At 49.0% G+C, this 21,654-nt stretch overlaps 3 protein-coding genes across 5 annotated transcripts; 2 read left to right on the top strand and 1 right to left on the bottom strand.

Moving 5' to 3' along the window:
- The first annotated feature begins 11,652 nt into the window (after positions 1-11,652).
- LOC119812889 (phosphoglycolate phosphatase) lies at positions 11,653-14,340 on the top strand. The gene is made up of 2 exons (XM_038327904.2): positions 11,653-12,341; positions 12,435-14,340. Exons 1-2 carry the CDS (start codon positions 11,702-11,704, stop codon positions 12,758-12,760), a joined length of 966 nt encoding a protein of 321 aa, XP_038183832.1. The 5' UTR covers positions 11,653-11,701; the 3' UTR covers positions 12,761-14,340.
- A 156-nt stretch (positions 14,341-14,496) lies between these two features.
- On the top strand, positions 14,497-16,912 carry Bricd5 (BRICHOS domain containing 5). Its single transcript, XM_038327905.1, has 5 exons — positions 14,497-15,705; positions 15,889-16,041; positions 16,111-16,212; positions 16,471-16,624; positions 16,706-16,912. Exons 1-5 carry the CDS (start codon positions 15,664-15,666, stop codon positions 16,798-16,800), a joined length of 546 nt encoding a protein of 181 aa, XP_038183833.1. The 5' UTR covers positions 14,497-15,663; the 3' UTR covers positions 16,801-16,912.
- Positions 14,991-20,474, bottom strand: Mlst8 (MTOR associated protein, LST8 homolog). Of its 3 annotated transcripts, none has more exons than XM_038327900.1 (9): positions 20,413-20,474; positions 19,728-19,933; positions 19,515-19,566; positions 19,266-19,428; positions 18,881-18,956; positions 18,646-18,798; positions 17,807-17,931; positions 17,526-17,689; positions 14,991-17,432 (listed from the first exon to the last, which is right to left on the bottom strand). In XM_038327900.1, the coding sequence occupies exons 2-9, from the start codon at positions 19,854-19,856 to the stop codon at positions 17,314-17,316; spliced, it is 981 nt and encodes a 326-aa protein (XP_038183828.1). In that variant the 5' UTR covers positions 19,857-19,933; positions 20,413-20,474; the 3' UTR covers positions 14,991-17,313. The 3 variants fall into 3 exon arrangements, with proteins under 3 accessions (XP_038183828.1, XP_038183831.1, XP_038183829.1); XM_038327903.1 differs by having other exon boundaries at positions 19,728-19,899; positions 20,413-20,459; XM_038327901.1 differs by lacking the exon at positions 20,413-20,474 and adding an exon at positions 20,080-20,219.
- Positions 20,475-21,654: the final 1,180 nt, after the last annotated feature.

Raw genomic sequence — 21,654 nt, 5'->3', positions numbered from 1 at the left:
ATTCCCCTTTCCAATGCTTTTATTTTCATATCGTTTTTAGGTTTTGAGAAGTACACATAAAAATGACCATTTGTGACACTTAGTACACCGACAGTGTTGAACACTCATCCCCAAAATTTAGTCCCAAGTTGGTTAGTTCACAGTGGCCTGTAACTCAGTGCTGTAAATATGTGTATTTAATTCCAGGACATTTCTATCCTCAAAACCTGTACTGGGTCTGTAGCCCAGTTGGTGGATGGCTCACTTACCATGCACAATATGCTGGCTTCAATACTTAACACTGCATAAAAACAAGCAGAGTGGCTCAGGCCTTTAATTCCAGCATTTGGGTGAAGTAGAGGCAAGATCAGAAGTTCACAATCATTCTTGGCTAAATAGGGAGTTCAAGACCAACTTGGCACACATGAGAATGTCTCAAATAATTAATAAAAGCACTACTATTACATTGTATAAACAATGGGTTTATATTTTATTCATTATACTCGACCTGCTTATATCTTTTTTTCTTCTTTTGAGACAGGGTTTCTCTGTATAACAGCCCTGGCTGTCTTGGAATGCTCATTGTAGACCAGGCTGGCCTTGAACTCAGAGATCCGCCTGCCTCTGCCTCCTTAGTGCTGTAATTAAAGGTGTGAACCACCAGCACCCTGTGACTTGCTTATATCTTTTTGGCTATTATGAATAGTTTTGCTCTGAACATTCTTATATATTCTTTTATATTTTGGGTTTTTTTCCCAAGTTCCTTTTATTTTTATAAGATGATACTTAAGTAGCTTCTTGAAACTATTTTGTTGGATTAATCTTCAAGTTAGCAGTCCTTGGGCTGGTGAGATACCTGCTACCTGCCACCACACCTAAGAACCTGAGTTTGAGCCCCAGGGCCAACAAAGAAGTTGGCTTCTGAATTTCACATGCACCCCGTGGCATATAAACACCCATACAAATATACAGGGCTCACACACACACATAAATACAATGTAAGTCTTGTTTTAAAATACCATTTATCAGATGACTCATTAGGTAAAACCACTTCACTCCTATACTGATGATCTGGATTCAATCCCTGGGACCCACATGACAGAAGGAGAGAACCAACACCCACAAGATGTACATCATGGCACTCAGGCCCACACATGTACGCACACACACAAATAAGTAAATAAATGTGATTTTTTTAAAAAACATGTGCCAGGTAGTGGTGATACACACTTTTAAACCCATCACTCAGGAGGCAGAGTAAACGCTACATGGTAGAACACAGATTAATAAAAATGTTAATTTAAGTTATAAGACCTAGTTAGAACAAACCTAAGCTATCGGCCAAGCTTTCATATTTAATAAGGTCTCCATATGATTATCTGGGAGTTGGCTAGTGGAAAGCCCACTTACAGTGATGGTGCAGGGTCTGTTCTTCTGGAGAACAGGGATTTGAATCACAGAATTCACATGGCATCTAACGACCATCTGTAACTCCAATTCCATGGGATCTGATGCCTCTCCTGGCCTCTCCAGGGACGAGGCATATGTGATACAAAGACATATATGTAGAAAAACACTTATACACATAAAATAAAAATAACTAAATATGCCAGGCGGTGGTCATGCCTTTAATCCCAGAATTTAGGAGGCAGAGGCAGGCAGATCTTAGTGAGTTCAGGGCCGGCCTGGTCTACAAAACAAGCTCCAGGATATAGAGAAACCCTGTCTCAAAAAACCAAAACAAAACAAAAAACTAAATATTTAGACCAGGCTGGCTTCAAATTCTCAAGAGATTCATGATATATCTGCTTCTGAGTGCTAGGTTTAAAGGCATGAGCCATTATGCCTGGCCTGGTAAATTTATTATTTATTTTATTGAGATAAAAATGAATTAACGTGTGTGTCTGTGTGTGTGTGTGTGTGTTTTGTATTTTGATGCAGGGTTTCTCTGTGCAGCCTTGGCTGCCCTGGAACTAGCTCTCTAGACCAAGCTGGCCTCAAACTCAGAGATCCACCTGCATCTATTTCCCAATTGCTGGGATTAAAGGCATGTGCCACCACTGCCCCCACCCCATTAATAACAAGTATCTTAACATAGCAAAGGAAAGTGCAGCAAACATATTCTAGGGCTGGAGAGATGACTCAGAGGTTAAGAGCAGTGGCTGTGGGCTGGAGAGATGGCTCAGCGGCTAAGAACATTGCCTGCTCTTCCAAAGGTCCTGAGTTCAATTCCCAGTCAACCACACATGGTAGCTCACAACCATCTGTAATGAGGTCTGGTGCCCTCTTCTGGCCTGCAGGCATATATGCAGACAGAATGTTGTATACACAATAAGTAAATATTTTTTTTAAAAAAGAGGAGTGGCTTCTCTTCCAGAGGTCCTGAGTTCAATGTGGCTAACAACCATCTGTAATGAGATCTGGTGCCCTCCTCTGGCCTGCAGGCAAACATGCAAACATAACACTGTGTACATAATAAATAAATAAAATTGTTTTTTAAAAAAAAGCATTCCAGGGCTGGAGAGATGGCTCAGAGGTTAAGAGCACTGCCTGCTCTTCCAAAGGTCCTGAGTTCAATTCCCAGCAACCACATGGTGGCTCACAACCATCTGTAATGGGGCCTGGTGCCCTCTTCTGGCCTGCAGACATACACACAGACAGAATATTGTATACATAATAAATAAATATTTTTAAAAAGCATTCCATAAAGGAGGGATGATCAATACTTTTAACTCTTTTTTAAAGAAAAAAACTTTAGGGGCTGGAGAGATGGCTCAGTGGCTAAGAACATTGCCTGCTCTTCCAAAGGTCCTGAGTTCAATCCCCAGCAACCACATGGTGGCTCACAACCATCTGTAATGAGGTCTGGCGCCCTCTTCTGGCCTGCAGACATACACACAGACAGAATATTGTATACATAATAAATAAATATTTTAAAAAAATTTTTATTATTTATTATTGTATGATTGCTTTGCACTATATGCATACCTGATGCCCAAGGAGGTGATAAACTTCCATGTGGGTACAGGGAGTCAAACCTGGGTCCTTTGAAAGAACAAGTGCTCCTATTCACTGAGCCAACTCTCCAGCCCAAAAAGGTTTTAGTTTATGTGTACAGGCGTTTTGTCTATACACCACATTTTTAAAAATTTATTTATTTTTTGGTATTTTGAGACAGGGTATACACATTTATGCAGCCCCTACAATGGCCAGATGAGGGTATCATAGTTCATGAAATGGAGTTACAGAAGGTTTTGCTCGCTACCATGTGGATTCTGGAATTCAAACACCACCAACCCTTTCTCTGGAAAAACAACCAGTGTTCTTAACCACTAAGCCAGCCCTCTAGCCCCAAGCCTGGTCTACGGAGAAAGTTCTAAAAAAGAAATAATCTTATCAGCTATGGAAATTTTTGTTCAGGAGGTAATCCATTGTCTCCATCTCCATCCGGCTCTATCTTCAAGGTGAAAGAGAGCCGTGGGCACATACACATGTAGGTGAGCAGTGGGCACATACACATGTGGGTGAGCGGGCCGCGGGCACATACACATGTGGGTGAGCAAGCCGTGGGCACATACACATGTGGGTGAGCGGGCCGCGGGCACATACACGTGGGTGAGCCGTGGGCACATACACATGTGGGTGTGGTTTTGGAATCCAGAGGGGTCAGCTGGCTTCCCATCCACTCTTCACCTTATTCCCTTGAGACAAAATCTCTCACTGAATTTAGCGCTCACCATATTTTGGCTATGCTGGCAACTAGAAAGCCCCAGTGATCCTGTCTGCCTCCTCCGCTGGCACTGGAATTAAAGGTATACACGGGCATACTCAGTTTAGTTCTTTACAAACATGTATCCTCCTGCTTGAACAGCAAGTCTGCTTTTTCTGCTTGTTTGGTTTTTGTTTTGGACACAAGGTTTCTCTGTGTAGCCCTGGCTGTCCTGGAACTAACTCTGTAGACCAAGCTGGCCTCAAACTCACAGAGATGCCCCTGCCTCTGCCTCCTGAGTGCTGGGATGAAAGGCGTGCGCCCAGCTGCAAGTCTTCTTACCCAGTAAGCCATCTCTCCAGCCCCATCATCATTTGAAGCTGAAAAGCCTAAAGTACAAAACTGTCAGGATACCTGTCCCAGGTCTACTCTCAGGGCTCTAATCCAGGCTGGGAACTCAGGGGACTCTGCTAGCTTAGTGATTCTCAGTAACCAGGAGGATGCAGGCTGAGATCCTGGTAGATCACCAGTCTCCAGGAAAGCTGACCCAGACACAGGACCAGAAGAGCAGTGGGTTCCTCAGAAGGAAGCAGGCAGCTTTGCCCTCAGAAGGGCACTGAGCAAAGATTGTTTCCATGTTGTGATGTCAATGTGGGAGACTGAGACCCAGAATCTTTGGATTGGTATGAGATGAGATGTTTAAGAAACAGCTAAGGGCCGGGTGGTGGTAGTGGCGCAAGCCTTTAATCTCAGCACTTGGGAGGCAGAGACAGATGGCTGAGAGGTTAACAGCACTGGATGCTGTTCCAGAGGTCCTGAGGTTAAGTTCCAGAAAGCACACGGTGGTTCACAACCATCTGTAACGAAATCTGGTGCCCTCTTCTGGTGTAAAGGCAGAACACTGTATATATAATAAATAAAAAATTAAATTAAAAGAGAAAGGAATGAAGGGAGGGAGAAAGAGTTAAGGTTATCCCCACTCAGGATAGAATTGGTGGAACTGCCTTCTGCTGACAAATCACTCACCGTTGTTGTTTTATCAGAGAATGTGTATTTTGGAAGGATCTCTGCCTGCCACCAGGATTTCAGGGCTTAGCCAAAGGAGGAACTGAGCTCAGGAAGTTACAGGCTCTAGATAGATCTATCTGATAAGGGCAAATGAGAGAAGCAGTAGGTTGGGCTGGGTTTATATGTTTTGTTTAGTTGGTTGGTAGGGTGGGTTTTTGTTTGTTTGTTTGGTTGGTTGGGTTTTTTGGTTTGGTTTGATTTGTTTTTTTTAGTAAAAGACTCTCACGGAAGAGATGAGCCCAGAATCCTGGAATACTTCCTCAAAGATGTACTGAAGAGGGCTGGAGAGATGGCTCAGTGGTTAAGAGCATTGACTGCTCTTCCAGAGGTCCTGAGTTCAATTCCCAGCAACCATATGGTGGCTCACAACCACTTGTAATAAGATCTGATGTCAACTTCTGTCTGCAAGACACATGCAGGCAGAACATTGTATACATAATAAATAAATAAATTAAAAAAAAAAGATGTACCGAAGAGTTAAAGAAAGAACCAGTGTCCAGGAAATAGAAGACTGTCCAGGGAGAGGGTGAGTCGGGCATAGTGGTGCCCACCTATAATTCTAGCACTTGGGAGCTGACCAGAGGATCACCGTGATTTTGAAACTACAAAATAATGAGTTTACCAGCCTGGGCTACATAGGAAACCCCTATCTCACAAAAGAAGCAAAAAACCGGGGGAAAAAAAATCATCAAAATAAAACCCAAAGGGAGATGACTTGGGAGTAACAAAACATGAGCAGGTAGAAGAGAGAGAGAATCTGCTGGGTGGACTCTAAGGCAGACCAGGATTCCTGCTAGGGCTCTCCCTGAAGGCCAGAGTGTCCTGAGCCCATGCAGTTCAGGTGACGGTCACTGCAGGAGTCAACTGCAGTTAGTGGGCAGTAAACAGACTCCCTCACCCAGATGGCCTCCTGCTGGACAAGTGTTGATGTCCCATGGTCATAGACAGGAACTCACAAGTCCTCCTTATTAACTTTTCTCGAGGGGTTATAGGGTTTTTTAGCACCTAGAACTTGCTCTGTGTAGACCAGGCTGGCCCTGAGGTTACAGACAGCCACCTGCCTCTGCCTCCCTAGTGCTGGAACCAAAGGCATGCGACACCACAGTTTTTATTTATTTATTTTGTTTTTTCGAGACAGGGTTTCTCTGTGTAACAGCCCTGGCTGTCCTGGAACTCAACTTTGTAGACCAGGCCAGCCTTGAACCCACAGAGATCTGCCTCTGCCTCCCAGCCTCCCAAGTGCTAGGATTAAAGATGTGCGCCACCATGCCCAGCCTTTTTAATTTTTTAAATTGAATTTTTCTTTCCAGAGAGAACACAGACTAAGGAAAAAACATGAAAACTCCTGAGAGTGGGAGGTTACAAGGAAGGAGGAACTGTTCTTTTAAATTTTGAGATATGATCTTGATAAATTGGCTGCCCTCAGTCTCCTAGGGTTTGGCCTGGCTTCAGCTGTACCTTACATAACTAACTCATGCAGAGGAACTGTGAGTATCCCTGCCCCAACAAGGTCTTAGGATTCTTTTTTGTTTTATTTTGTTTTGTTTTTCGAGACAGGGTTTCCCTGTAGTTTCTAGAGCCTGTCCTGGAACTAGCTCTTGTAGACCAGGCTGGCTTCGAACTCAGAGATCCGCCTGCCTCTGCCTCCCAAGTGCTGGGATTAAAGGCGTGCGCCACCACCACCTGGCAGGTCTTAGGATTCTGAAGCTGCCCTTGAACTACCTTCGTAAATGATGACCTTGAAGTTAGTTTTTTTTTTAAATTATTTATTAGAGCTTTGCTGCCTGTGTGTGCAAATATATCATTTATGTTCCTGGAAGATGCCCTCGGGGCATTGGCTTCCCTGCAGCTGAAGCTGCAGACACTGTTGAACCACCATATGGGTGCTGGGAACTGAACCTGGGTCCACAAGAGCCAAAGTGTTTTTAACCACTAAGCCATCTTTCCGGCCCTTCTGCTCTTCCTGCCTCCACTTTTCAAGTTCTTGTATTATAGGTATGTACCACCATAATATATACCATATATAGATATGTACCACCATAATATATACCATATAAAGGTCTGTACCACCATAATATATACCATATAAAGGTCTGTACCACCATAATATATACCATATAAAGGTCTGTACCACCATAATATATACCATATAAAGGTATGTACCACCATGCCCTGTTTTTTGCTGGGGATGGAACTCATCCTATCATGCTAGGCAAGCACTCTACCACTGAGCTATATCCTCAGCCTCTATTGTTTTAAAACAAGGTTTCACTCTGTAGCTGCATGCTGGCCTGGAAGTCAATAGAAATCCTTCTGATGTGCAAGCACGAGGGCTAAGTAGGTAAAAGCATTTGCCACCCAAGCCTGACATAGTGACTTTGCTCCCTGGAATCCACAGCAGTGGTGGAGAACAAGCTTTTAAAAGCTGGCCTCTAGCCTCCATGTGCACACTGTGGTAATCACATACTTACACTCACTCCTACATACCATATACACCTCTCTCTCTCTCTCTCTCTCTCTCTCTCTCTCTCTCTCTCTCACACACACACACACACACACACACACACACACACACACACAGAGAGTAAAAAAAATGAGGACCCAAGTGTGATGATACACACCTTTAATCTCAGCACTCAGGAGGCAGAAGCCTATGAGTTCAAGCCCATCTTGGTCTACATAGTAAGACACTTTATAAAACATTTAAATAAAGCCAGGTGGAGGTAATGTGCACCTTGAATCCCAGCACTTGGGAGGTAGAGGCAGGCAGATCTCTGAGTTTGAGGCCAGTCTGGTCTATAGAGAGAGTTCCAGGACAGTCAAGGCTACCCAGAGACACCATGTTTAAAAAAACAAAAACAAGAGTCAGGCAGGTAGTGGCACATGCCTTTGATACCAGCACTTGGAAGGAAGACAGCACTTGGGAGGCAGAGGCAGGCAGATCTCTGAGTTCGAGGCCAACCTGGTCTATAGAGCGAGTTCTAGAACAGCCAGGACTACACTGAGAAACCCTGTCTCAAAAAAAAAAAAGAAAAAGAAAAACAAAACATAACAAACACAAAAAAAACCCAAAGACAACAATGAAGATCAACTGTCACGTCTATCTTGTATCATTGCCTGTGCCATTTCAGGGATGTTCCTCACTTGGGAGGACACGACACTGGTGCCATCTACTAGAGGATATATACTGAACCAGCTATGCTCCATCCATGCGGCCACTCCACCATGTGGTCCCCTCCAGACTGCTCCAGGACCTCACCCTGGAGGTCTTATTCTCTCCTTTGTACTCTTCCCCCACGCAGGCTGTCCCTCTCACGAACAGGAGATGCAGTGGCAGTGTTCAGATTTGGAGTCAGCTGATTGTTCTTTGTTGCTCAGTTTCTCCCTGTCACAAAGGTGTGTTAACAGTTTCTCAGGATTGTCTTATGATTCTCACAGCAGGAGTGGTGCTGTTGTCTGCAAACTTAATGAGCACCAAGGGTAAACCAAGGCAATCAATCAGGTCAGTGTTTCGGAAGTCTGGTCACATCTGTACGTAATTGGCATTCTCCATTGTGGCCTGTATACCAAATCAACGTGGGGTTTCTAAGTGATAGAATCAGTCTTTGTAATCTTTTGTCAAGTGCAGCTCTTCTCGCTGTCAGCTCAGTTCCCCAGACTAAATGTGAAATCAGAGGGATGAAGGAGTTCTCCTAGGTAGCATGGACTCCAGGAAGGAACCCTGCAGTCTCTGCCCTCCAAGGCTGTGGTCCTTGTCCTTCAAGTTTTCCAGGCCAGCAGAGATAGGATATTCCATAAATAGGACCTTAGGAGTATTGAGGTCATTGGGTTTGTCTGATGAGTTTGAAGGTAGAAGTGATTCAGAAAAACCTTTGTGGAAAACTGGGGCTCAAGAGCAAAGCAAGAGGTTGACACATTGGGAACTGGGAATCTACATGACACAGGGTAGCCCCTTGAGAAACTGGGAACTGCTATTATTCTGACAGTGATGCCTATCAATTCCACTCCAAATGATACACCCCAGATACGGGAACATATGTCCATATATTCATACACACAAACAAGAATCTTCACAGAGACATTACAAGAGTCTTAAACTGGAAATGACCCAGTGCTCATCAGCAAGAAAACAGACAAAACCACATGTTTTTACAACGGCCCAAGAGATAATTCACTAAAAATTAAAAATAAACTGAGGACAGATTCCACAGGCACTATGTTGAGTTAAGGAAGCATGATAACAAGGGTACATCTCACTTATAAGATGGTCTAAGAGTGGCATGGCAGCTCATGCCTGTAATCCCAACACTCAGAAGCTGAGGCAGGAGGAGTGCCAAAAGTTCCAGGCTAGCCCAGGCTACAGAGTAGAAAGTTTGTTTTGAAAAAACAAAAGATAATCAAACAAAAGAGGCCTGGGGACGTAGCTCATTGACAGAGGTTTGCCTGGCATGCACAAACTGGGCATGGTGGCACTTACCTATAATCTCAACAGTTGCAAGACACAGACAGAATAGAAATTCAAGGTCACCCTCAGTATATATTAAATTGAGGCTGGTCTCAATTTATAAAATCCTTAGAACAAATGACCAAAGACAGGGCCAGTGAGATGGCACTAGCAGCCAAGCTTGTCAACCTGAGCTGCGTCCCAAGGACCCACTTGCCATGCCACACATGGGCACACACACACCTAATTTAAAAAGAAAACAATGATAATAGTTTTCAAAAGATTTCACATACATATACATTATTATTATGTTTTTGGAAACAGGGTTTCTCTGTGTAACAGCCCTGGCTGTTCTAAAACTTGCTTTGTAGACCAGGTTGACCTCAAACTCACAGAGATACACCTACCTCTGCCTCTGAGTCCTGGGATTAAAGTGTAAGCCACCGTGCTGGACATCCAGTTCTTAGCACCCAAATGAGAGCTCACAATAGCTCAGTTCCAGAAGAGCTCACTCTGTTTTCCAAGATTACCATAAATGCAGGCAAATACTCATATGCATAAAGTAAAAATAAATCTTTAAAAATATTATTAATTATGTGTGCGTATGTGCATGTGTGCATAGGTGTCCACAGAGGGCAGAGAAAGTCACTGTCCCTTGCTGGGCAGTGGTGAAGCACACCTTTAATCCCAGCACTCGGGAGGCAGAGGCAGGCAGATTTTTGTGAATTTGAGGCCAGCCTGGGCTACAGAGCTAGTTCCAGGACAGACTCCAAAAAGCTACAGAGAAACCCTGTCTTGAAAAACCAAAGGGGGGGGGGGAGAGAAGAAAGAAAAGAAAGTCACTGTCCCTTGGAGCTGGAGTGACAGGCACTTGTGAACTGCTCACTTTGAGTGCTTGGGAACTAAACTCAGGGTGGTCTTCAGGAGGGGTGAAAAGCCAGTCTGCCTCCATCTTAGGCTTAAAGGCCATCTTATAGTAAAGATATACTAGGTTCATTTCTGTTTATGATTAAACCTGAACTTCCTTCCCCAAGGGTACCTGCATTCTCTCCTTCAGTTCTTCAAAAACGGTTTCGCAGGACCTCCAAGTGACATGAACCAGTAATGGCGAGACAGTGGGGTTGGGATCCAGGGGGACATTGCCTACAGTATGGCATTTAGCGATTGGTAGCTGTTATCGTCCTCATCAACTATTAATATTTTTATTGAGGCATAGTATATAATGATGCGCGTCAATGCAATTTTTACATACTATGCGCATGTATCAAGTACCAGATGTAGCACAATTCCAACATTTCACAAAAGTGCTCTTATATTACTATCCAGTCAACAACGGATATTTCTTCCCAGCCAAGTTTCTGGCTGCGATTCTGCATTCACTCTAATTTGCTTGCTCTAATCTTTTTAAAATTCTCACCTGTGGCCTAGAGGAATCTCGATTAAAGATCATACTGTTGATCCCAGCGGCGGGAAGAGAAAGACCACCAACCCAAAGCATCATGGCCGAATTAATTCAAGCAAACAATGAATTAAGTATTTTTTAAAAAAATTCGTGTACATGTACTGCCTCCCCCTAAGGCGGAGTTGAGAGGTCAACATTGGATGTGTGGAAAACCAGGTTTTTAGAAAACTCAGGGGCAGGAGCTTTCCAAATGGGGAATTTGGCAGGCAAAATAGGGCAGATTGTAGGAGCAGAACATAAGGTCCTAACGATCTCCTGAAACAAAGACGTGGTTGCCAGGTGGGCATGACAAGGTAGTCAGAAAAAGGTAAGTCATAAGTGGTCATATAACCTTTTAAAACAAAAGTAGGGTTGCAAGATGGTTATCAACAACTTTTTGAATCAAAGACACGATTTCCATTCCTGGAACAGGTAGTACAGAATCATTTGTAGTTAAGGTCACAGGCTGGGCATAGCTCCAAAGAAAGAAACGCGGTACGAGCTCCGACTTCACCTCTAAGGCGCTTACGTGACTGCAACGCCGGTGGCCCCTCCTGCCGAGCTCCTGCGGATAGCCCCGCCCAACCAAGACCGCCAGAAGAGGTAGCCAATTAGCGGCCGGACTGGCCCGGGGTTCCTGACCTGGAGTCTCCGTCACCTAGGCTGACCACCAGTTTCCAATGAGCGAGCTACCCCGCGTCCATCCATGATCATCCGCCTTACGTCCCTTGCCATTCACGGCCCGCAGCGTTTCCGTAGCGTACGCTTTCCCCTTGCCGGTTGGCGCTCTGCCAGCCAATCATCGGCGTATCCGGACCAGCCAGCCAATGGCTGCTCGCCTCCGCGCGCCTGGCCCGCGACCGTAGCGGCTGTGCGCCTTGCGGCACGCGGGAAACAAAAAGGGATTGGCGCAAGCAGAAGCCAATGGGCGGTGCGCGCGATGAGCGGGGCCAATGAGCGTTGCAGAGGCGGGGCCGGCGCCGCGGCGGGCGGCTGTGAGGAGCGGCCGGTAGTGGCGGCGGCGGCAGCGGCGGGTGGTGGCGGCGGGCAGCGGTCGGCCATGGCGGAGGCGGAGGCCGGCGGCGACGAGGCCCGCTGCGTGCGGCTGAACGCCGAGCGGGCCAGGGTACTGCTGGCCGACGTGGACACGCTGCTGTTCGACTGCGATGGCGTGCTGTGGCGCGGCGAGACGGCCGTGCCGGGCGCGCCGGAGACCCTGCGGGCGCTGCGGGCCCGCGGCAAGCGATTGGGCTTCATCACCAACAACAGCAGCAAGACTCGCACGGCCTACGCCGAGAAGCTAAGGCGCTTAGGTTTCGGCGGCCCGGCGGGGCCCGACGCGGGCCTCGAGGTCTTCGGCACGGCCTACTGCAGCGCGCTCTATCTGCGCCAGCGCCTGGCCGGCGTGCCGGACCCCAAGGCCTACGTGCTGGGCAGCCCGGCCTTAGCCGCCGAGCTGGAGGCCGTGGGTGTCGCCAGCGTGGGTGTGGGCCCGGAGGCGTTGCACGGCGAAAGCCCGAGCGACTGGCTGGCTGTGCCGCTCGATCCCGACGTGCGCGCGGTAGTGGTGGGCTTCGACCCACACTTCAGCTACATGAAACTCACCAAGGCCGTGCGGTACCTGCAGCAGCCCGACTGTCTGCTCGTGGGCACCAACATGGACAACCGGCTCCCGCTGGAGAACGACCGTTTCATTGCGGGTCCGTGCGCCTAGGGGCTGGAGGTTGGAGGGCGGGTCCAGCCCTTCCGTGTCCTCTGACCCCCAGCGTCCCCTTCCCTCCCTCGCCCTGCAGGTACCGGCTGTCTGGTGCGAGCCGTGGAGATGGCCGCCCAGCGCCAGGCGGACATCATCGGGAAGCCTAGCCGCTTCATCTTCGACTGCGTGTCCCGGGAGTATGGGATCAACCCAGAGCGCACCGTCATGGTGGGAGACCGCCTGGACACAGACATCCTCCTGGGCGCCACCTGTAGTCTGAAGACTATCCTGACCCTCACCGGAGTCTCCACGCTTGAGGATGTGAAGATTAATCAGGAAAGTGACTGCATGAACAAGAAGAAAATGGTCCCTGACTTTTATGTTGACAGCATAGCCGACCTCTTGCCTGCCCTTCAAGGTTAAAGATCTAGTGTCTTTAATCTCTGGAATAAAAAAAATTTTAAATCAGTTACCTAAATTAATAGGTGGGGCTTAGAAATGGCTCAGTTAAGTGGCTGCAGGTTAATTAGAACTGAGCAGAGGAAGAAGTTAACCTTGTAGGTAAACGTTGGGGGTGTTGTTTACAGATGGTTATATTTTAAGATGCACTTTTAAACTTGGAAGGCTATGGGGTGGGCGAAGCATCTGCCCAGGATTCAAGTAACCTTAGGCTCTGTTTGAAGAGTCTGAAGTAGGTCAAGGGGTGTGCGTCATGCATTTTACTGAAAAATGTATTCAGGGATCAGACCTTCAGGTGGGCAGAGAGGAAAGGAAGGGCTCTTACGAGACACTTGTGTAGACCAGAAACTGGGGTGTCCTCCACTGTGACCATATTACAGAGGAGCCTGCTTCTGTGTTCCCAGTGGAGGAAGCTGCTCCCAGGAGGGATTACTGTTGTTGGGGTTTAGTATACTGCCCTTGACAGCTTCCACTCATCTTGGCTTCCTTGAAAAACACTTTGATGTCACAATTGTCTGTTCTGATGCCCAGGATTGCAGTCTCTCATGCACAGTGTAACAGCCTAGCTAAACTTGGGCTCACTTGTGTGAATTTAAACCCAAATGTCTCACTGAGTGTGCTCCGCTGAGCGGGTATGGGTGCGTGCATTTAACTCCATACTGCTGTACAGGGACCTTAGAACAGTGTTTATTTTAAAAAAAAAAAAATCTTAAACTACTCAACATTGTCAGGTGTGGAATTGCATCTTTAGTGTATGGATTAGTAGCTGTGCTGTCTCGAGTAAATCCCACTGAAAAAACCTAAGCCGCAATCAGCAGCATAGCCAGTGTGCAGCCCAAGGATTGCCTTGTTTCCCAGAGTGCCCTCTGGTACAGAAGGAAAGAGGAGTCCTGAGAATAGTTGTCTCTGACAACCTCCCTTGCCTATGTCCTTTGGGTTGTGGCTGGGTTGTACGTCGGTGTTCCACGAAACCATCTATTTCCATCCTGGATTTCTTTGTTGATCCCAGCCAGAAGGCCCAGCCTATCAACCAGTTGGCTTCTCAGCATCTCTGGCCTTTTGCTCTGCCCTGCAAGTCTCTGACCTTTAGCAGCTTGCTGAGCAGACTGGGCAGCATTCATAGGGCAAACCCAGGAAGCTATTCCTTGTGGCTGACTCCTTCCTTCCTGGCTCCTTGCCCTGTGACTACTCATGATCACAGCACTTCACCTGTTCACCAAGTTCTCAAAGCAATAAAATGTATCCCATGTCTGAAGCTGTTCCCAGGTCAGGGGTTGCTGGGAGTGGAATAATGCCATAATTCAACAAGAAGGCAATTGCCTTTAACATTGGTGCTGATCCTCTGTGAGGGTGGCTCCGTGAGTCTGGGTAGGGTAATAACTGTTGTTTTGTGGCTTTATCACCTACACAGGAGCACTGGTAGGTGCAGCAGCAAAGGATGCCCCTCTTCTACTGGGCAGTAGCCCGAGAACCTATGTGTGTTACATTTCCCCCTTATTTCGCTGTGAACTCAAATGCACATTAAACTCTCAAACCCACACTGATAAGGTTTGCCTTCCTCTATCTACTTTGAGTAACACCTGTCTAGCTATGGATGGGGGCAAGGCAGGAGACATAAGGCAGGCCAGGATCCCAGTTCTAAATCTTTTTTTGTTTGTTTTTCTTTGGTTTTTTCGAGACAGGGTTTCCCTGTAGTTTCTAGAGCCTGTCCTGGAACTAGCTCTTGTAGACCAGGCTGGCCTCGAACTCAGAGATCCGCCTGCCTCTGCCTCCCCAGTGCTGGGATTAAAGGCGTGCGCCACCACTGCCCGGCTCCCAGTTCTAAATCTTACACAGTGGACGTGACCACTGCCCCACCCTTCTTCTGAGGAACAAACAGGTCCTGAAGAAACAGGAAGTGTGTAGCATAAAAACCAGAATAGAATAAAGGTACTGGGTAAAATATGTGGATCTGTACAGCTGAGCTACTACCATGGAGCTAGACAGATCAGGGACCAGAGCAATCAGCTTGGTTAGAAAAAAAACATGCTAGGGAACAGGCTGGCTTAACAATCCTCAATATACAGCAAGCTGTCCAGTGCAGCCTGGAGCCCACGGGTGCACATGGGAATCCACAACCCCATCTGGTGTTAATGGGGTCTGGAAAGAGGCTTGGGAGTTTACAGGTAAAGAAAGAAAGCAATTAGCCTCATACTGATGGTTCATTGAACATTTATTGATGGTCTGTGTCTAGCTCAGGAGTCCAGAGGTAATGGATTCCAAGAAAATTAACTGCCAAAACAGACAAAATCGTCCTGGCCAAGATCTAGCCAGTTCAACTTCCTACCAGGCCCTGCTTTCACTCGCTCCCAGAGACATGATCTGCACAAGCCAAGTGTCCAGAGACATGCCTGATGAGCCGCAATCAGTGGGGGAGAGGGCTGTCCTGGCTCTGACCCAGGATATCAGATACTGGCTGGGAAGGAAGCGGTGGGATTGGGAGGGGAGGGTACAGTTTGACTCATCAAAGGCCTGAGGTTTCCCTGGCTGACTCCTCCAAGGGGCTGTAGACAATCAGTGCATTGTCAGCAGGGGCTGCAGCATGGAGCAAGGGCACATCCACACTGAGAGCCTCAGGTCCAGGCCTGTTGAGGTGAGTGTCTCTGCCACCCCCCTACCCCACCCCCGGACAAGGACACAGGGACACCATAGGAGACAAAGGTGTCGCCACCTACCATCAGCCCCTTCCCTGAGCAAGTAGGTCCCTGGTTCCCAACCCAGAAGCCGCACTGACAGTAATATGCCCCCAGGTGAAGACCAAACCCTGCCATAGGGGTTGGAGAACAGCGGGCCTGCTGCTGTTGCTGACACTGGTCACTGCAGGGGCCATGGCTGGAGGGCTTCTTGGCTTCATGTACAGCCCTCCCAAGGTGAGCCACTCCTCAAACCCAGGGGTATACAGAGTGGGAAAGGAGCAGGAAGGCTAGTATCTCCCATAGGGCCAGGCCTAAACACTGGCCTTGAACAGATAGCCAGAGGAGCAGCAGGAACAAAGGCCTACTCAGGTAATGTGGAAATACAGACGTTAGGGCTGAATCCCAAATACCCCTTAGCCTTTGCTGCAGATGCTCCGAAAGACCTCAAGCACCAGGGTACCCTGGCCCAACCAAACCACTCTAGTGGACGTGGCCCAGAACGTGGCAACTATCGTGGTGACTCCGCTTCAGAGCAACCACAGCTGGGCTGTGCTGTTCGACGGGCAAAGTGTGAGTACGCTTGGGAGGGGGGTAGAGTGGAGGTATGGGGTGCCTTGACTTACCTGTCTGCCTCCCCAGGGCTACATCTGTTACCGCCCTGCAGAGCACCGGGCCTGCTTCCTCCGTCTGATGGAAGCCCAAGATCGGGAGACCCTAAGGCTGCTGGTGAACACTTCCAGGGTGAGCAGTACTACTTGGCTTGCCACCCCCTCCAAATCCCCTCCCCAAGGCCAGGGGACAAACAAAAGGTCCTCTGTGCAGCCTGGCTGGGCCAGCCAAGGCTCTGGTTTCAGGGGAACAGAAAGCTCTATCTTCCCCTGACTGAGGCTGTTGACAAGAGCAGGTGGAAGGGCCATCAGGCTGGGGTGGAACACGAATGCCCTACCCAGCCAGGATCAAGAAAGTATTATATGATGGCCCACCAGAGTCTTTCTGCAGGCCCAGGAGTCCCATGTACCTGGCCAAGAGACCCACTATGCGCAGGAGCTGCTGGCAGTTTTGGGGGGCCATACTGTGGACCCTGCCCAAGTGGGAGCTTCGGTGCAACACCTTTGTGTGGACACTCCCATCTACTGGGCCCAGCGAGCAGAGGGTGAGTTGGGGAAGGGTTGAGTGAACAGGCCTATGGCTACTGCAGGACAGTACTGGGACTCATGAGTTCCCTTCTCCCCAGGGCCACAGAGACAGCGGCTGATCTACCTCTGCATTGACATCTGCTTCCCGAGCAACATCTGTGTGTCTGTCTGCTTTTATTACCTTCCAGACTAAGCCCCCTACCGAGCCCTCCCAGCTTTTGGTCCCACAGGTCGATCCTGTCCCCACAGGTCAGCCAGCTGGTCAGGTCACCACCACCAGTGAACGGAGCTGACAGTAGGGACAAATAAACCCAGATTACCTGGCCATAGTGGTAATTTCTGGGGGCCTCAGGAGCTGAACAGGGGTAGAAAGGAGCAAGGTGGGGGTAACATACCTGGGAAACAAGCACCAACCTCAAATCTCAACAGTTCCAATCCCTGTGGGTCTAGCCTCCTAAAGGGAGCAAAGACTCCCTGTCCAGGCACATGTAGCCTGGCTTGGTGAACCTTCTGACAACAGACTGGGCATGGAGAGAGTCCCAGGGCAGAGTGGCCAGCAAGTCTAGGTTGGCCAGGCGGGGCCAGGGTAGTCTGGTCAGCTCCAGTTGGCCTGACATGCAGAGGCTGACCTGAGAGTCTCATCCACGTAAAGACACTATACCAGGTAGTCCTGACTTCCCAGTGCAGCCTCCTCAAGGGGTAGAGGCTAACCCAGCACGCTGTCATTGAAGGCCAAGCAGACGACAGCTTTCTGATGGCCACCATATTCTCTCTTGATCTCTCCAGTCTCAACACACCAGAGCCGGGCCAGGTTGTCAGAGGAGGCTGCAAGTGGGGAGCAGGCAGAAGAGAGCGGCAACTTTGAGTGGCCTCTCCAGAGGCCGAGGCAATGTGGGGGAGACAGAGGGCAGGGCTCACCTGTGACTATGTACTGGGAGTCCCCTGAGAAGGCACATCCCCACATCCAGCCACGGGATGACTCTCCAGGGTTACTACTCTTGATGCTGAGCTCTGTCATCAGGGAGAAGTTGGATGTCCTCCAAATTTTACATGTCTGGTCAGCTGAACAGGTGGCAAGGAGCCTGGGGTTGGACATTGGGTATCTCAGCGGCTACTACTACCCTGTATCCACTGACCACACACCAGATAGTGTCCCCAGCCCCTGCAGATGCCCTCTTCCCCCAAATCCTAACACGCACGTGGAGTCAGGGCTGAAGCGGCATTGCAGGGCATAGCGTGTGTGGGCTGGGATCTTGGTCTTGGGAATGAGCTGAGTCACCTCATCACCAATGCCCCCGGTCAGGTTCCAGACATAGCAGTTTCCCTGTGGGACAGAAGGGCAGTCATTCAAAACCCAGACCCTCAGAACAGGACTAGGACCCATGGACACCTGGGCCAGGGTAGGAAGGCTGGCATCTTGGGCCATGTCTACAGGAAGCTTGGTCCCAACAAGGAACCATGCCCAGCCAGTCAAAAGCAGGAGGCCACACTGGCCGAGGACTCGAACACAGCTCCCCAGAGGCTGCTGCTGGCCAGCAGAGATGTGCAGGAGGGAGGCAGTAAGGAGGGCACCCAGACAGAAGAGGTAACAGCCCAAGGCTGGGAGGAGGAAATGCAAACATGTGGAAGAAGTGACGTTCTAGGATTTAAAAGGAGAAAACGACACTAGAGATGAAAGCAAGGACCAAACTGGAACATCCTGCAGTCCAGGAGAAGGAGCCAGAGCACCTTAAGGTCTCAGAACAGTGCAGCCTGTCAGTAAGGCTACAGGATACTTCTACAATTGAAGGAGAACAGATCAGACATCCCAGGAAGGCCATAGAGAAGTTTGTCAGTATCAGGGAAGATCAAAGTCATGGACTGGAATGTGAAAGAAAGGGAAACATTGGTTGAGGTGCCTAGTCTGATGGGTGGGCTATGGCAGACAGCAGGTGCCTGACTTTGGGAGCTGGGTAGAAAACTTAGAGAGGCCTGAGGGATCTACAGAAGATGAGGGGCTAGGTGCTGAGATGGCCTTGTACCCAATCCCGGTACTCACAGCACTATTGACTGCTGCCATGTAGCTGGCATCAGGGTCAATGTGGGCAGACGTGATGGAAACCTCAGGCTCAGGAATCAGTTGCTCATTGTGATCTGTCTTCAGGTCCCAGATGTGGATAGCACCGCTCTGGTCACCCACAATGAGTTCTGCCTGGGATATAGTAGGGGTAAGATGCAGCAGTATCTCTGCCCTCCAAAGCCCCTAGGTACCTGGCCCCATGAGTGCTCCTCACCTGGTTGGGATGCAGACAGACGCAATTAATGGGCGCATTCACCTGGAAGATACGCTGACACTGCAGGTTGCGAGACCTGTGGGGAGTTACGGTTATATATGGTGTCTAATGCATACTACTGGTGTCCCGCCAAAATCTCCCATTCTCTGCTAATAAGAGCCACTTCTGCCTTAGGAGTTGTGGAGTTTGGGTCTTCTCCACAGATGGCAGTGTGAGGCCAGCAGAAAGGGCATGGAAGTCTGGCCGCTAGCCTGAAGCAGGGTTGGCTTTCCTTCTCCCTTCAAACACCCCCTTGGTTAGTTTGTCCGTGGGGTACCTGCCCAAAGACAACCCCCTGGCTGCCCTCTCCCCAGACGGCTGCCCCCTCCAGTCCAGCACTCAACACCTGAGGTCCCAGATGCGAGCTGTGCAGTCCTCCCCGCCTGTGTACATCCAGCGGCCATCCTCATGAAAGCCCACAGATGCGATGTTCTTATTGACGCCATCGTAACTGATGATGGGGTTGGGGTTATTGGAGTTGAGATCATACATGCGGATATGTTGGTAACCTGGGGACATAGGCTAAACTGAAGCATGGCTGCCAGGTAGTCCTGCCACCAGTCAAGGAAGGGCCGAGGTGAAGAATCTCAGGTACCTGCAGCAGCAATCATGCTTCGGTCTGGTGTGATCTCCAATGCATTCACCTGCTGAGAATGTTAAGGATGATGGGAAGGGAACCCTGGAAAGGGAGGCCTTGGGGCCACAGGCTAGCAAGACCTCCACCACTTGGCCCTTGTTTCCCCAGGCACTTGGCATTCATACCTAATCCTGGCCACCACCACCCTGCCTGCTCCCAAGTGAAGGATACAGAGTCCTGATGCTGCACCGTTCGAGTGCAGATGCCACTGTGTGCCTGCCAGAAGCGCACAGTGTGGTCATAGCCTGCAGTTGCCAAGATGACAGGGTCACTGCCCACTGTGCCTGGGGTGGTGTTCATTGTTTGATGGCTGGGGAAAATGAGGCCTGCACGGGGCCAGGAGCTAGATGATAGGCAAAGTCCAAAGGTCAAAACATCTAGAGGGAAAGATAAATGTATGAGAAAACAATCTGCACACTACACTAAGCATTACCACTTTAAAGATAAGAAAAATGAGTCTTTAGAATCATGCTGGCAGTCACAAGATAGGCGACTCAGTTCCTCCGCTTCTTGGCGCCTGTACCTTCGCTTCATCAGCACGGAAGGAGACGCCAACCCGCCTGCAGCCAGCAGGAGGCAGTCACACACATAGGGCAATCACAGGAGCGTCGTCTGCCGCAAGGGTAGGCAACGCATGCGCAGGGCGACTGGGGAAAGCCGGGCACCGCTGCTTCTGCGCATGCGTAGCTGACCGGCATTGGGCTCTGATGGGTGGGGGAGCTGTGCGGCCGGACCCCCGAGCTCCCCTGTGCTCTGCAGATTGCTCTGGCTCTGTCCTACCAGCCTGATTACCTCGACCGCACCATCCTAGCCACCCAGCGACTAGTACTCAGCCCTCGTCCCGCGGACTCCGTACCTTACACACGCTCAGCACTCTGCCTTGGTTCAGGACGGCGAGGCGAGTAGGAACGAGTCGATAGAAGCCGGGCCGAGCGTAGAGTTATCGATAGCTGCTCAGGACGAGACCATGAGTGGGGGAGTTGCCAGAGATATTTGAAAAGTTCTGAGACCAGGAACTGCAGAAGCGGTCGAGTGCGGAGGGGCGTCAGCCGCGACCCCAGACTTGTACTAACTGAACATCACAGCCTTGATGCGGCTGCCTGTTTTTCAGGCTTGGTTCTCAGGAAGGATTGCACTGTCGTTGTCCCCTACCCCTGTACACATACACAATCCCCTACCCTACCTACCAAGATAGAATTTCCAACAAAACTTTCAGATAATTTTTTAAAAGTACAAACATATCTCAAACGTTGTACTAAAAGGATTACTTTCTTACAAGAAGTTCAAATGCAACCGGGCATTCTGTACTTCTATTTCTTTATCTGGTAACCCTAGTCTGGGCCTTTTCAGACCTGTCCAGCCCCAGCCTGATCCTCAGTGCACACAAGTTAGCCCAGGAACCCCTTTAAAACTGAAGATTCTCATGACTTCGTCTTTATTACAGTCCTCCGAACTCCACAAAGTTAGCCTTGTTTTCCCATGAATTCTTCCCACTGCACCTATAAATGAGGCTGCAAACCCATTTTTCCTATGACCACAAAGAGGGTGAGTCCATCTCCTCGGCCAAGGCCAATTCCTGTCCATGCACCCAGGTCCTTGATCATAGACATCCCTCTTCCCCACACTTTTCCCCAGGCTTTTCTTTTCCCACACTTTTCTTCACCTTTACCTCCTTAGCGTGTTTTTGTTGTTCGCTTTGTTTGCTTGCTTGTTTGTTTTTGGTGTTTTGAGACAAGATTACTCTGTTGCCCTAGCTGTCCTGGAACTCATGCTGTAGACCAGTCTGGGCTCGAACTCACAGAGATCCATCGGCTTCTGCGTCTAGGGATTAATGACGTGCACCACCACCACCTGGCTTTGTGTTTGTTTTTTGCTTTTGTTTTTTTTTTTGCAGGGGTGGGGTTTTAAAACAGGGTTTCCCTAATGTAACAGTCCTGGCTGTCTTGGAACTCAATTTGTAGTCCAGGCTGGCCTCGAACTCACTGAGATCTGCCTATCTGTACCTCCCAAGTGCTGGGATTAAAGGTGTGTGTCCCACCCTCACCCCCAGGCACTTTGTTGTTTCAACCAGGGTTTGTTTGGTACCCTATAATGACTT

This window comes from Arvicola amphibius, chromosome 4 (assembly GCF_903992535.2).
Source record: "Arvicola amphibius chromosome 4, mArvAmp1.2, whole genome shotgun sequence".
Classification (NCBI taxonomy): domain Eukaryota; kingdom Metazoa; phylum Chordata; class Mammalia; order Rodentia; family Cricetidae; genus Arvicola; species Arvicola amphibius.
The sequence above is the reverse complement of the archived record's forward strand: the minus strand, read 5'-3'. Positions and strand labels throughout refer to the sequence as shown.